This window comes from Corylus avellana, chromosome 2, assembly GCF_965113065.1.
Source record: "Corylus avellana chromosome 2, dhCorAvel1.hap1.2, whole genome shotgun sequence".
Lineage (NCBI taxonomy): Eukaryota > Viridiplantae > Streptophyta > Magnoliopsida > Fagales > Betulaceae > Corylus > Corylus avellana.
This window is the reverse complement of record NC_142491.1, coordinates 47,317,390-47,332,284: the sequence shown is the minus strand read 5'-3', so window position 1 is coordinate 47,332,284 and position 14,895 is coordinate 47,317,390. Positions and strand designations below refer to the sequence as shown.

At 33.8% G+C, this 14,895-nt stretch overlaps 3 protein-coding genes across 4 annotated transcripts; 1 reads left to right on the top strand and 2 right to left on the bottom strand.

Moving 5' to 3' along the window:
- Positions 1–967: 967 nt before the first annotated feature.
- On the bottom strand, positions 968–5,539 carry LOC132189398 (DUF21 domain-containing protein At1g47330-like). The gene is made up of 12 exons (XM_088512850.1): positions 5,359–5,539; positions 5,189–5,265; positions 5,031–5,114; positions 4,817–4,930; positions 4,267–4,353; positions 4,033–4,172; positions 3,858–3,945; positions 2,688–2,761; positions 2,412–2,596; positions 2,024–2,283; positions 1,255–1,301; positions 968–1,175 (listed from the first exon to the last, which is right to left on the bottom strand). Exons 6-12 carry the CDS (start codon positions 4,083–4,085, stop codon positions 968–970), a joined length of 915 nt encoding a protein of 304 aa, XP_088368976.1. The 5' UTR covers positions 4,086–4,172; positions 4,267–4,353; positions 4,817–4,930; positions 5,031–5,114; positions 5,189–5,265; positions 5,359–5,539.
- On the bottom strand, positions 4,268–5,539 carry LOC148587822 (DUF21 domain-containing protein At5g52790-like). The gene is made up of 5 exons (XM_088512849.1): positions 5,359–5,539; positions 5,189–5,265; positions 5,031–5,114; positions 4,822–4,930; positions 4,268–4,353 (listed from the first exon to the last, which is right to left on the bottom strand). The coding sequence occupies exons 1-5, from the start codon at positions 5,537–5,539 to the stop codon at positions 4,268–4,270; spliced, it is 537 nt and encodes a 178-aa protein (XP_088368975.1).
- A 1,950-nt stretch (positions 5,540–7,489) lies between these two features.
- LOC132162680 (DNA primase) lies at positions 7,490–14,305 on the top strand. Of its 2 annotated transcripts, none has more exons than XM_059572950.2 (14): positions 7,490–7,581; positions 7,798–7,949; positions 8,158–8,327; positions 8,432–8,578; positions 8,672–8,723; positions 8,814–8,988; positions 9,953–10,035; positions 10,366–10,578; positions 11,192–11,308; positions 11,527–11,683; positions 12,292–12,399; positions 12,670–12,735; positions 12,819–13,084; positions 13,984–14,305. In XM_059572950.2, exons 1-14 carry the CDS (start codon positions 7,512–7,514, stop codon positions 14,065–14,067), a joined length of 1,860 nt encoding a protein of 619 aa, XP_059428933.2. In that variant the 5' UTR covers positions 7,490–7,511; the 3' UTR covers positions 14,068–14,305. The 2 variants fall into 2 exon arrangements, with proteins under 2 accessions (XP_059428933.2, XP_088370090.1); XM_088513964.1 differs by having other exon boundaries at positions 13,981–14,305.
- Positions 14,306–14,895: the final 590 nt, after the last annotated feature.

Below are 14,895 nucleotides of genomic sequence, written 5' to 3'. Positions count from 1 at the left end.
TCCCTTTTTTATTGGGCCCTTTCTTTTTCTTAAAGCGAACGTGGGCCTTCTTCGTTGATCCCAAAAATTTCAGACAAACTTCTCAATCGGTGCACGTAAATGTCATTTAATTTTTATTTTTTTTAAAAAAAAAAAAAATTCACTAATCTTTCATATTTTTTCATTTATACCCTTCAAATTTAAAAGGTATCAATTTAATGTATCCATTTTTTTTATTTTTTATTATTATTATTTTTTTTTCACCCCTCCGTTAGGATTTAACGAACAATCCTAATAGAGGTGTGTCCATATTTAATTTTTTTTAATGTATCAATCCGAACAATCCTAATGTATCCATTTTTATTTTTTTTTTCTTCTTTTATTTCACCCCTCCACTAGGATTTAACGAACAATCCTAATGTATCCATTTTTATTATTATCTTTTATTTATTTCACCCCTCCATTAGGATTTAATGAACAATCCTAATGGAGGTTTGTCAAAATTGAGTAATGTTATAAGTCACTTTTGTGTTCTTGTGTCACTCAACTTTTAAAATCACTATTGTCCTTATGATTGATTATTATTCAATTTTGATCAAATTATGATTTTAAAAGTTACCTCATTCTTATAGTAACTCAATAAGGACATAAGAGAGTCTTATAGAATTACTCATAAAAATTTTCTATATTTTTTTCGAGAAAAATATATATATATATTTCAAGAATTTAGGTGACTTAAATGACTTAGATATCACATCCACTAACTGATCATGGAGGAATTTGCTAAATGATGAGCTGACTGGATTATTCTATTAGAATATAGGACCTTTTTATTAAAATAAATGATTTCCTTTTTTTTTTTTTTTTTTTTTTTTTTTTTTTGAAGGAAGTGATAATTTGGTGGCACAAATGCACAATGATTCGGGGTTTCCATTACAATAGAAGTGAAACTCAGATGTAATGACATGAAAGAGTAACTATTCACACATCAAGCTGGAGAATTCAGCATGGAGATTTCAGGGGAGGCATACAGAGTTGGTCTATGAGTGGGGGCTGCATAAAAAGGTAAATCCTTGAACGATGCACAAGAGTGTAGCGGAGATGGCTCTGGAGTTCTCAAATGAATATTAGAAGCAGAAGATCTTCTTGAAGATCTTGATGATGATCTTCTTGTAGATATCGGATTGATTCTAATTCTGAATTAAAAAACAAAAAAACATCAGCAAAAATGATGTGGAGTGGCACATAGCATCAACATAAATGGCCATTACTCACCTGTTGTGAATGTTGACATAGTGGTCAGTTTCATCCAGTATATCTTCCTTGAGAATAGAACTAAAAGCATTAGCTTTCATAAAACATTTGAAAACAAAAATGGAAACAAGAAAAACCCTAATTTGACATTTTAATCCACAACTCTTGATATACAGAGTGGCTCATATCCAGTTCTAGACTTAGCCCTTTTATGCGTAAAAACCAGAGAGAATTGGTTAAGAACTCTGCAGTTAAATATAAAAGATTAAAGTAGATAAATTGGAAAGACATACACATGACATATTTTAAGTGGTTTTGTTTTTGTGTTTGTTTTTTTTTTTTAAATGGATGATATGAGAAGTCACTTAAAACACGTCACGTCAATCAATACGAAGTGAGTGTGAAGAATAGCATTACTCAATGCAATAACATTGATTTACTTATGCATAATGAAAAGGTCACTTACCACTAGAAAATTAATTCATACAAAAGATTAATTGCATCTATTATAGTAAAGAGTGCATTGGTCTGGCAATGCAGGGTCATGTGGAAAGCAAAATTCTGTTTGATCTTTTGCTCTTCTCTTGACACTGCATTACTTTCTCAATGAGATAGACTACGACCTCTACTCTAATATTATATTAAATCATCATTTAATTAATATTTCACCATCTACTAAAGCAACTTGCACCCAAGATGAATGGTGTCAATATCAGCTAACCATGAGAATCATAAAATATGCAACTCTAGTTAAGCTTCAATCAAATGAACTATAACTTCTTAACATTACCTGTAGCAGTTCCTCCATAACATCTTGCATTGTGATGATTCCAATCACCTCCTCATCCAAATTTCCTCGATGAGATTCTAAATAATCCTGTAAAGTCTTTGCACCCCCGTGTTCCCTTTGTTTATACTGAGGATGCAAATTTTCATCTTGCTCAATGACATTTGTCATTACAGCACTATAATAGTCTGTTTCAATTGAAAAAAGAGAAGATGCATCTGTGGAGTTACTCAGATACTCTTTCCCATCAATTGAAGATAATTCTGTAAGATCCAGATATACAACCTTTCAGTCCCAAGATAGTGGTGGTTTTCCATGAATTCAAACTTTATATTAATAATTAATTTACATAAAATGTGAGAGACGAAAACAGAATTGTACTATTTGCTACCTCTTTGCTCTGCAGGCAGTGGATATGAACTGGAATTAGTATTTATAGTAAACATGCTAGTGTTGCCGATTGCATTATTTGCTATGTTGTTAGCATCCTCTTTACTCTGAATAACAACAGCCATTTGGCAGTGACCCTTCTCAAATAAATGCTGTACATCATAGAGTGGCCAATTGCCATATACCCTATGACAAAGGATATACAGAGTTATGCCATCATTAGGCAAAAACAACAGCAACATTTAACACAAATTTGTAATGTTGTAAAAATTGATACCTAGAAATTTTCCTGATTGTCGTATATTTGATTGGAATTTCTTCTTCAGGGCCGCAGAAGATCAAATTCTTAACCTAAATCCAGAAAATGTTAGTATTGTGGTTACCTGACACCAAACATATTGCTGCATCAACTGACTGTACTAGAAATGTGTATCATCCGAGCACATTTTCTCCATTTGACTTGAAACTGGTGATTGTTTGAAAACCTTTCACTTACTCTTCTACTATAAGCTGTGAGAATTTGCTAATTCACAAAACAAAGTGTAAAAAGATTGACTCCCACATTGGAAAATTGTCACAACTTTGAGTGGTTAATATAGCATAGTTGGGCCTAAGCACATAAGATTTAATCTTTTGGGTTGAGTGGTGTCCTAACATACTATATTATGGTATCACTGGAAGACTTCCTAAAGTGTCAATAGAGTAAAAGTGCAAGGTTCGGACATGGATGAGGATCCATAAAGTAAGGGGCACAAGTTTATGGTGTAGGCAAATACTAGAGCTCCACGACACAAGTGATTCTGAAGAAGGCCCGTAAGATTGATAAAAGGAAAAGAAAATAACTTTCGTTTGAGAGAAAGATGTAGCAATGTGATGATAGACTTACACTTGAAAGAAAGATTGTTGAGTATACATGTGTTAGTGTAAAAATATTATGTCTCGCATTGAAAATATGTTACAAATGTGAGTGGTTAATATAGCATACTTGGGCTGAATTTGAATGATGTCCGAGCATGCAGTAATCATGTTGGAACTAGAGGCTCATATTCTCTCAAGTATAGAGAGTAATATTTGAATACCAGTCATTGGCCGATTAGACGGAGTGGAGTGAACGGAGTGAAGCAACGTTCACGGAGTGAGATTTTCCAAAATACGTCGGTACAATTAGGATTTTCTTATATATATATGTTATGTTGTAACCATTAATTATTAATAGTAAAATATAGCCGCATTTTCTGTGGACGTAGACACCTTGCCGAACCACGTAAATCAGTGTTTCGATTATCTCTTTTTCGATTCCATATTATTCATTCTTGTTGTGCACGGTAATAATAAATCAAGTAATCAACAAGCGATACAAAATGATTAACTGAAGTATTTAAGGTAATTGCAGAAACTAACTCAGACCTATGAGTTGATAGTAAACTTTTGTTGCTGACTTGCTTACCAGAATGACTCCAACAATATTTGTTGGATATCCAGAGTAGATAGGTATACGACTGTGACCTTTGCTCATGATTAAACCCATTGTATGCCTAACAATGGAGATGAGCTGTTATTGTAAATAACATGAGGTATGAAGGAATTGCACTTACCATTCAGAGATAAAAAAGGGGACATACATGTCGAGTTTGGAATTTATATCAAGAGAAAAAATCTCTGATATAGGTGTCATGGCATCTTTAGCAATTTTTTCTGTTAAATCCAAAGCACCGGTAATAATAGAAGTTTCATGAAGTGATAAGTCTCCACCTCTCCCTGCCTAACAAAGAACACCAGAATATCAATTAGTAACACTATCAACCACCAAATATGCAATCATATGGTATGCAGTTTGAGATTGAAAGTAAGACAACCTCATTTGCATGCAAATCCACCAATGTCTTCAGCTCTGCTCATCTTAAAAGTGAACCATGACCTTTCCCAAAAAACCAATCTAAGAGCTGCCAAAATAGGAATTTCAAACATATTGTTAAAGATAAGTTTCCTCATTGCCAAGCAAAACATAGAAGCAAAGGCCATTATTTACAGTCTTATATATTGTTGGCATGCCTTACTAGGTCCAAAGGATTTGATCTGAAAATTATTCCTTTTATCATCAATCTAAGCTATTTATTCATGAAAGAAAAAAGAAGAGTCAAGCATGTCCATGAATAGGCCAACATCGAGGCATTCAGTTAACCCACATCACATCATACATGGGAAAGAAACAAGATTTGCACTTTTTTCCACCTCGCTTCACTTATGTTAATGTTTGGTATTGCTTTTTGCTTGTTTCATTTAAGAACAACCACAAAGAATTGTAGAATTCAACCCATGCATGCACCCATCATAACATATTAGGAAAATGTGTGGCATGAATCAGATGAAACTCAAATGCCAAGTTATATAAGACATAGAAATGACCCTACTGATTGGATATGATACAGGGAAGAAGACCAGCAGAAGCAGACTAACAAAGGTAGCAAATTTTGCACCAAGACTCAGTGCATAACGAGAACACACAGCTTGGGGGATGATCTACAGAAAACAAAAAGAATAAATAACCTACTAACCATGCATTGTTTTGTTTCAACAATAAAACTGCATTTAATTAGCAATAAAAAAAAAAAAAAATCACCTCTACAAATGCAAGTACAAAGGCCGTTGACACAAGAATGGCAACCCAAGCTGGTATAATTGAGTCCATGAAAATGGGCGGTGCCTTCAATTAAACAATATTTAGAACCAATTTACTTCAGAATATAGACTTGCACAATGTATATATACACGACATACCGCCATTGCTAGTGATTTGCCAGTGAGGAGGGTACATAAAAGTAAATGCTCGTTCTTAACAACTGCCATAACCTTTGCTGCAGATGAATAAGCAGTTGATAAAAGATTTAAAAATGAATTGAAAGACCAAGTCATTGAATTTCAGAATGCAGTAACAACTAAACAAAAACCTGCATTCTTCCGTGCTTGTGGCTGCCCAGCCTTAATGAGGACCTCAAGATCAACTTGGCTGAAGGACAAGAGTCCTAAAGCAAGGCCTGATGTGATACCTGCAAATGCCAAAACTACTAAACTTATTATTAGATACGCCCAAAACAAGGGCTGGCAACATGGCGTGTCATCCGCTTCCATTAGCCAAAAAATAAATAAAAGGAGCAAAAGATTATAATTGCATAAACAGTCTCTAGAGGGGTTGGATTTATAGACAGGTGGTCATTTACAGACACATAACAAATTCCCAATGGGTGTGGACTTTGGTTGAAGCTGGCGAGCAAAGCTTCAGAAGATATTTACAGAATCTTTGAACTCAAAAGTCCAATACCCAAATTTTGTCTCTATTGATTCTGAAGAGACAAGTTGCTCTTGTTGAAGCATTAAGAATGATAATGGGGCATGGAAAAAAACTCTTGTTAAGAACTATCACCGTCAGACACAATTAAAATCAATTAAAAGGCCAAGAAATGGCACTCGGGCTTACTGAAAAGTTATTGGAAGTCAAAGAATTGACTGGCATTGGCCATAACAGGAGAATACATATACATAATTTCTTTTTTCTTCTCAGCTATATTCTTTATCTATTCCTCATCCTATCCACCTTCCCCTATTAACACCTGGATGATGATATATTATCTGTCTCAAAAGTTGAAGCAGAGGAAGAATAATACTAGGCACAATTGATTCATCTATTATAGCAGTGCATTGAAAAGTGTAGTTTTGGTTGTTAGATAATGGTTTGAGAGGTCTTGGCAACCCTTTTTTGTGTGTGTATTTATTTTCTTCTGGTTCCTAATGAGAAGTAATATTGGCTTCGTTTGATAAAATTTTCTTCTATTTTTGTCGTATATTCTCAAAACAAAAACATTTACAAATAATTCAAAACACAAGACATTTACAAAAGAACTTTTTTACATTTACGTCACATCATATCATTTTTTTTAAAAAAAAATCAAAAACAAAAAACACCCTTTAAATTACATTAACAAGCCAACCATCAATTCTCAAATTCAACAGCCAGGGTATATTGGTGAAGGAAGAGTTCTCAATTGAAAAGATGCTATAAACAAAAAAAAGAAAAAGAAAAGAAAAAAGTGTCATCCCCCAATTACAATATGAATCACATAACACTAGTTGATTGCAAACAAGATCATATTTATTCATATAACAAGTACAGAGTGAAGTCAATGGCCATTTCAAGGAAGTGCAGACAGAAAGCACAAGTAACATTATTTTTTTATTATTTAACTTGAGGGTGACTGTCAGCTTCACCATTTTTGAATGGTCATTGCAATATTGTTCATATGGCATTTATTTTGAAAGATCATTTTTGGTTATGAACGGCCAGCTTCGCCATTTTTAATTTTCTCTTTATTCTTACACTATTTTTTATTCATGATGGATGAAGCCTTGACTGACAATTGTTTCACTCACAACGCATTGAACCATAAAACCTTCACATTAGAAAGGAATAAAAGTACTACTAAAAAAATCCTTGCAAATAAAAATTCGATGGAGACCCGAATAATCAACTCTCCCAAGGAACTAGGAGTTCCTTTTTCTTTTCTTTTCTTTTTTTCTTTTCTTTTATTTTTTTAATGGAAAGTCATTTTCTTTGACAAACTTTTAGGCTATATTTGATTTGGTAACATATTTTAAGGGTTTTTTTTTTTAAAAAAAATAATAATTATTCTGAGGTGAGATAAATGTGAAAAGTAAAAGATTGTTTTTGTGTTTTGTGTTTGAGTTATTTGTTAATATATATTTTTTTAGAAGAGAAAACAAAAGACAAAAAATAAAAATTTAACAAACGAAAATTATTTTCCTGTGCTCAAACTGTAAAATAAAAAATGACATAAAATTTTCAAATTTAATGATAATTTTAAAATTATTGTCAAGTTTAGAGATAAAATGAGATAAAAAAATGGTGTAGGATTTTTTTTTTTTTTTTTTTTTTTTTTGGGGCTTTCCAATTCGCACTACCCACCTCCCTACTGGGCCCCTATAATTGGCCCACTCTCTTTTCAAAAATTAAATTCCCGCTTTCACGGTAGAATGGCCAAAAACTACAATCCACTCATTTGGGAGATAGAAAAGAAAACCCTAGAAAATGTCAGCGAACCCCATGGACGACGTTGATCGATTGTTTGAGTGCTTCAAGTGCGGTTTCTCTCCCCCCCGTAAGCTCTCATTTCTCACTCATCCCCGTTTGGTTTTACTAAGAAAACATTGAAAACTAAAGGAAACTTATCTAGTACGGTAATTTAGGTTTATTCTTTGTTTCGCTCATTCTATGGTCTTAAGCTGCTAATTAGGGCTTCGGTCGAGGTTTATTTCACGTTTCAAAAAATTGAGTTATATATGATTTGAGAAATTCGGTTCACTTTCTTTTCCAGAATCTGCTTTTAGAGAAAGAAAAAGAAGAAAAAGAAAATCGAAGCATGGGTGTTCAACACATGAGGCCTCTACACCTTCTAGCATTCTATCTCCAGGATCAGCTGGACAAAGACAGAACGAAGCAACAGATGTACAGCTTTCCATTGAGAAGGTATAGACTCATCCTAATCATGATTATTATTATTATTATTGGAAACAATAAGGAATAAATAATTAATGTAATTAATTTTGGCTCTGAGTTAATGGTGAATAATGCTGAAATTTCTGTTCTTTCTATTGTACTTGTTGGTTGAAAAACCATGCTAGGGTGTTTATTCTACTGCTTCGATCACTAAATGATATTTTTGTTATTGCGTCAGTTTGATTCAACAATAGTTAAAGAAAACAAAATTAACCGCGGGAAGCAGATCTCTCCGATCGTATTCTATGGGTCTCCACATGGTGTTCCTCCAAAAAGACCATCCAGCTTGTTGCAATTGTTACATCAAATTCGTGTCGATCTCACCGAACAAAGTAAATTGAGCTTGAGGTACTTGTGAGATCCTTCTTCTTCCCTTCTTTGCTTCAATGAGTATCTTTTCTTGTGCTGTGAGTTTTACACTATGACTCGACTTAGGTCCTTTGCTTATTTAGGGAGGAAATATGGGCTACGTTTCCTAGGCAGGATGAAGCAATGAAGTTTGCCGAAGAGCATGTGCATGTTCACGTTTTTAGTTATCAAGATCACTTTAATGGTCAAAGAAGGTTCCTTGTCTCAACGTATAAGGAGTTTTGGAAAAGGTTGTCCTGATTTTTCCTCTTTTCATAAGATATTAAACATTTGAAGTTCGTTCCGTCTTACAGTGTTTGCACTGCTGTTTTGCTAAATTTCAGGTACAAAAATATGGATTCCAAATACCGTCATCATTATGAGGTGATTCAGGAGGTAGCATCCTCTTCATATTTCTTTCTTAAATTAATACATGTGAGTGCATTTGCTTTGATGTCTTACAGTTTGAAATTATTCTGCTTCTAGGGTTTTCCATGCCATCTTTACTTTGATTTGGAGTTCAATAGGAGAGTAAACGCAGAAAATAATGGAGATGAAATGGTTGATCTCTTGATATCAGTCATTTTAGAAGCCTTACTTGACAAATACTCCATTCAAGGAAACCTGGAATGGATAGTAGAGCTTGATTCCTCCACTGAAGGTAAGGTTTTCTAGTACGTGTGGGCTACAGTTCCTAATCATCTGTTTTTGATGTCCTTCATTTACATATGTTATGAAATTTAGCAAGCAACTTTATGATATATGTTCTACTTATTTTAGTTTGATTCAATTTCTGAATTGCCCATTAAATAGAAGCCTTCCTTGTTCATTTCTTTTCATGATGAGTTGTAGCCAGCCAGAGTTAAATCAAAATCAAGGTCATTCTGAATTAAGATGCAAACTTCGGCCATGTTCTGAAGTATTAACTTTCCTTTTGATAGGGGTATGATGAGAACTAGATTTTTAGTCTCATTGGAGTTGTTTAATAAATGAAAAATCATTGGACATGATGGATTTTTAAAAAGATGTTTGCTTCGTCATTACATTAATGTCCTTGAAATTACCATTATATGCCATATGTTTTGCTAACAATACTTTTTGAGCTAATACTGTTTTTCCTTCTTCTGAAGGACAGTTTTTAGCTGTTTTTTTTTTTTTTTTTTTTTAATAATCTATTAGTCTGTGGATCCTGAAGTTGTAGAGTGCACTATTCTCCTGCAGGGTGTTGAAATTTGGTAATATCCAGCCTTAGAAGTCTGCCTTTCCTGATTTAATAATAAATCTGTTAACAACCATGATGAGTTTCAACTTGTTGAACACCAAACAAATGCATTAATAGTATACATTAAGCAGAAGTCTGCCTCTACTGCATCTAGTATACGTATCAAAAAATACATTAATCAGAAGACCGAATGGCTCAGGCCAAAAGTTGTCTAGCCCATTCCTCGCCCTTACACATACTCGGTTCATAATTAGAACTCAGAGAGAGAGAAATGTTCCAAGTTACTGTAGTATGGTAAATGCTTGTCCTAGGTCTTCATTATACAATTTATGAGATGAAAAGTTTTGTGTATTGCATGCAGTTCTATCAGGACCTTTTAGATGATATTGATTCTTTTATGCAGAAAAATTTTCCCGTCATTTAATTATTCGCATTCCAAAGACTGCTTTCAAGGACAATTCACATGCAGGTGCATTTATTGCCGAGGTATGCCTCACTAAGAAAGCATATAAAATTTTATTTAATACTGATTGTTGGGGATGTGTCTTTTTCTTTGCTAATTAAAGATCAAGGTTAAGACTATTCCTGTTAATATTATAATTTGTTTTTTCTATTGCATCTTCCACAACTTTCTAAATTCCATCTAACTTAAGAAATATAAAGTTAATAAATAAGTTAGTTGCGAAGTCTTATGTCATGCAGGCCTCTTTTTGTTAGCCTGCTAGAACAGAATCTACTTGAGTTACTAGAATGTTTTGTTCCTTTTTTTTTTGTAGAAATATCAACTGTTGTCACTGTATGATGACATATTACCAGATATGCTCTCGGATTCTAAGTGCAAGGACAAGTGATCGAAGATTTGAAAAATTGCTTGTGAAAAAAGATTCAAGCTCCACTGAGTCCTCAAGCCAACTTTTTGTGGACAATGCTGTCTATTCTAGAAATCGCTGCTTTCGTTTAGCTTTATCATCGAAGGCAGGGAAAACTTCTGTCCTTTTACCTACGGGGAGACTCAAATGTGAGGACATGGTATGGTACTTACTATCTCAAGATTTTATTTTCACTTAAAAGTATTAAACTAAGCAATATATTTTCTAATTGCATAAAATCTTATAAATCAATACAGGAGCTATTCAGATGCTCTTCTCATTAGCAATAGGCTCTTTTATATAATTCTAAGAAAAGCTTGGGTCCTGTCCATGTGGGTGCCTTCTAGTTTTAGATTTCCAGCCTTACCTGTGGCACCCATGATATTTTGCACTCCTATAGTGCAACAAATAAAAAAAAAAAAAAAGGTTCTCTTTGATGGGTCCATTAGTTTTACGAAGGCTTAGACTTGTTTGTGCCTTGTAAGCAAGACAAGGTTGTATTGCTTTTACTAACTAGTATTAATCGCAATATTATCCACATTTGTTTCCCTCTTTTGCTCTGTGAAACACAAAGTAAAATATTGTGCGCCTTTTCTAAGTTTCATTGAGGTGTAGGATCACCTCCCAGCAAGGCCGATCCTAACAAATATATTCGTCATCATGATCAACATGATAAAGACGGAAACCTGTCTTTTTTTATTGTGTTTCTGGTGGTTCATTATTCTTTTACAGTTAGAATGTATTAATTAATCTATAATGTCATTAAATAACAGAGCGAGGAAGACATGTTCATGGCGTCCTTGATCTGCAATATGGATGTTGATTGCGAGAAGCTTCTAGTCTGCAAAATGGATTTAGATTGTGCGAAAACCCTTCACTTTGATACCGAGGTATTTTTGGACTCTAAATTGTTTTGTCATCATATTATAAGGGGGAATACTAGATATGTTTCATGCTGCCATTCAAAACATTCTATAGCTCACAGGTTTCACATGTCTTAATCTTCTGCTAAGATTAAGGAGAAACCATTGTTGGTATAAGGAGAAGTTGCTTGTACATTTTGTATTGAAAATTGATCTATAACAATAGAAATTCTTTCTCATCGCAGGTGAATCATAATTTTGGAACATATTGCAGTGCTTCTCAAGAATTTGCATTGAGTGCTTGCACAAGTGATCTTACTACGCCATACTTCCTTGGAAAGTCACCATTTCCAGCTGTGGACAAATTTGTAGAATACATTGCCTCCATTGGCACTGTGTCAGGTGTTACCTTTTTTCCAGTCATATACTCTGAATAATGTAAACGAATTTTATTTTTGTTCATTTTTATTTTATCGTTCTAAAATTTTCCTTGCTTAAAACCTGGGCTACAACAGGAGCTTTTCTAGTAAGTTTATATGTGGCTATTATATGATTTAATATGATAGATTTATGCCTGAGGTATCTGCCTGTCCAAATAATAGTACTTACTCCTGTCTGCTCGTATTTTAGTGTGTTTCTGGTCTCATCTCTCGTTAAATTCGGCCTTTCAACCAAAATATACCTTGAGCTCAATCCTACAAATTTTTAGATTGCCAAAATCCTGCAGCCCTTTGAGTTCTGTGTTAAAGTTTTGTGTAATATTAAGGGATGAGGTTACTTTTATTGAATTAATTCAGCTTTTGTGTTCTTTCCTTTTGTTGATTAGGAGATTAATTTTTTAATTGTTTGTTTGCTCAAGGGGGAAACATCTATATGAATCAAAACTTTCTTTCTTTTTCCTTTTTAAATAGTTTTGCCTTCACAATGCAGTTATGAAACGGCATGTGTACATAGTTCTGCCTTTTTTATTTATTCTTTCACCTTGTTGATATTTTTTTATGTAATTGTAGGAAAAATTCGAAGCTGGTATTGGTTCTCTGAATATGGACTGATTGTCTACAGCATGTCAAGAAATAGATACTGTGAGCGCATTGGTAGACAGCATAAAAGCAATCATGGTAGGTTTTAGTTATTTCTGTATATGCTAGCCTTAAAAGTTCCTTGCTATTTATCCTTTCTTGTCAAATTTATCATGGGTAATAGAAGCTCTTGTTCTTTTGGTCATACTTACCATCTGATTACCAGAATACTTTAAAGATATTACTTGAGTTTTTGTTCTTTTGTTTTTGTTTGTTTTTTCACTTAAAAAAGTATGGGTGCGTCTTGTCATCTTATAGCTTATGTTTAAGGCATAGAGACTAATGTGCATCAATGTTTAATTGGTGCAGTGATGTACGTTGTTGACCTGAGAAGGGCTGTTTATTATCAGAAATGTCATGATCCTGATTGCAAAGGTTCACTGGAGTAACTTAAATGATCAATTTTAAATTCTTAATGCATGGTGATCACATTTAACAAAGCTTACTAATGACACTAGGTTACAGATCTCCTTTACGGCCAATTCCAATAGGTATCATACCCAATCCTTCAGTTTTCTTTCATACCAATCAGACGGAGAGTCATGGTGGACCAACAGTTAATAACCTCGACCTACAATTTATTAATACTAATGAGGAAAGTCTCCTGCTTTACAATGATGCAAACATTACAAACAGCTGCACCAAAGACCCTTGGTGGTTTGAAGCCATAAGAGTTGCAAATGATATTGAAAACAAGAAAGATACAGTGGAAGTCAGCAACATGGTTAGTATACTTATGATGCTTATACATATTACAATATTTGTTTTCGCTTCTGGTTTTCATTAGGACAAGAACCCCTGACGCCAACTAAAGCTATGTCTCAACTGTGTGCTACAAAAACTTTGACAAACTGGTCATAGGAAGCACATGTTATGGTTAATTAACAGGCTTATGCTTCTTGACATGATTGCAGCCACTTCACTAGATATCTTAGTTTGAAGAGAAGTCAACATCATCCTCCTGCCCCCTACAACCACTCTCTTTCTTCTTTGTTAGTAGAATGCAAATCTAATTTGGAGTATGGTCTTGCCCTTTAATGATAAATGAATCTGTTAAGGTGTCCTCCTCATTGTTTCTGTCAGCGTACCCATATCACATTAAAGCACTTCGGCATGAGATAGCCCAAAATAATAATAATTATTATAGCAGTGAGATAAAGAACAAAAAAAAAAATTAATAAAAGGATGATGATGAATAGATGATAATTACGGAAATAAAGTGAGTAGTGTTCATGACGTTAAGAGTTCAAGAATATAACCCCCACCACTTCCCTTTGTTCCCCCAAAGAAAAAGGAGCTTCATTTTTTAAAATTTATTTAATCGTGAGCTGAGCTTTTTTGTATATAGGATGGATGTACATGTTTTGAGAAGACATTGTAGTCGGTTCAGGTCAAAATGGTATTGGTAGGTGCATAGCCCTATGCAACAACATTGGTACACTGGCTTTTGAATTTGTGGTTTGAAATGTATACTTTCTCATAAGTTAATTAGACAATTCAATAGTCAAAGCTCAAGACTTCGAATGATTGTCAGAAATGAAGTGGCGAAAAACATAATTCATTCTCAAACCATCCAATCTCTACTTTTCTAGTAACCTTTTCAATTTTATTTTTTACAAGCAGGAGAGCATTAACGATGAAGATGATGATTGGTGGATGGCTGTCGAAAGGACTGCATTGCAGGCTGAGTTAACCCACTTGAACTGAAGTGATGGTTAGAGCAGTTGGTTGATAAACATTCTGGCTTTAATAGAAGATACATTCTGCGGACATTCTTCCCTCAAAGCAAGGTTTAGTGACTTGTGGGAACTCACGATAGAACAAGAGGTTTGCGTCAAGTTTAGCCTGTCATCCATCCATGTTGGTGTTCTGATATCTGGTTCTCTTGCATGGAAGAACAGGTTTGTACAGTTCATTTCACTGTTAGTTGCATTTGAGTATCAGATCGTCACAGGAAAAAGCAAAAATGTAATCCATATTTGAACTTCTATGATAAATTATTCGTTCTTGAAAAATAATTCTATGAATTTTTGGAGAATAAATCCAGTGGAGATGGGGTTTAGTGAGTTCACTGCGTCGTTAGTTTGCTGATTATGGATCGGAAATGTATAGATGATTTTAGTAAGGTCTCTGAATATACTGAATAGCTTTGAATGCCAAAACCGTGATAAATTGTAATGATTTAATATTCGGTTTTCTCCCTAATCCCCTCTGTAGTTAGATGGGATTAACGATTAATCAGTAAGAGAGCATAATTAATTAATAGGTGAAATGTGTGTTTTTAAAGATAATTGCTAAAAGTGTTCGACTTGACTGTATTTTTTTTTAAAAAAATTGTGATTTGAAAGATAAAAAATTTATATTTTCAAATGGCAAGTAAAGAAGTGCATTTTAAAAAAAAGACACATAATTTGATGGTCGAAAGGAACATTGTTTTTGTTGGTTCGAGTAAAATGAATGCCAAATTTTATATATATATATATATATATATATATATATATATTACAATACTATCTTATTTATATTGATATGTCA

What these genes read in the sequence shown, in the direction of transcription:
- LOC132189398 (XM_088512850.1), bottom strand. Translation starts at nt 4,085, where the DNA reads ATGACACCTATATCAGAGATTTTTTCTCTTGATATAAATTCCAAACTC. An exon ending in ATAAATTCCAAACTCGACAT is followed by an intron (nt 3,946 to 4,032) that starts GTATGTCCCCTT and finishes CTCCATTGTTAG; the next exon opens with GCATACAATGGGTTTAATCA. An exon ending in TATGTCAACATTCACAACAG is followed by an intron (nt 1,176 to 1,254) that starts GTGAGTAATGGC and finishes TTTTTAATTCAG; the next exon opens with AATTAGAATCAATCCGATAT.
- LOC132162680 (XM_088513964.1), top strand. Translation starts at nt 7,512, where the DNA reads ATGTCAGCGAACCCCATGGACGACGTTGATCGATTGTTTGAGTGCTTC. An exon ending in CAAAGTAAATTGAGCTTGAG is followed by an intron (nt 8,328 to 8,431) that starts GTACTTGTGAGA and finishes TTGCTTATTTAG; the next exon opens with GGAGGAAATATGGGCTACGT. An exon ending in CCCTTCACTTTGATACCGAG is followed by an intron (nt 11,309 to 11,526) that starts GTATTTTTGGAC and finishes TTCTCATCGCAG; the next exon opens with GTGAATCATAATTTTGGAAC.
- LOC148587822 (XM_088512849.1), bottom strand. Translation starts at nt 5,539, where the DNA reads ATGGAAGCGGATGACACGCCATGTTGCCAGCCCTTGTTTTGGGCGTAT. An exon ending in ACAAGCACGGAAGAATGCAG is followed by an intron (nt 5,266 to 5,358) that starts GTTTTTGTTTAG and finishes ATTCATCTGCAG; the next exon opens with CAAAGGTTATGGCAGTTGTT. An exon ending in TTGTACTTGCATTTGTAGAG is followed by an intron (nt 4,931 to 5,030) that starts GTGATTTTTTTT and finishes TGTTTTCTGTAG; the next exon opens with ATCATCCCCCAAGCTGTGTG.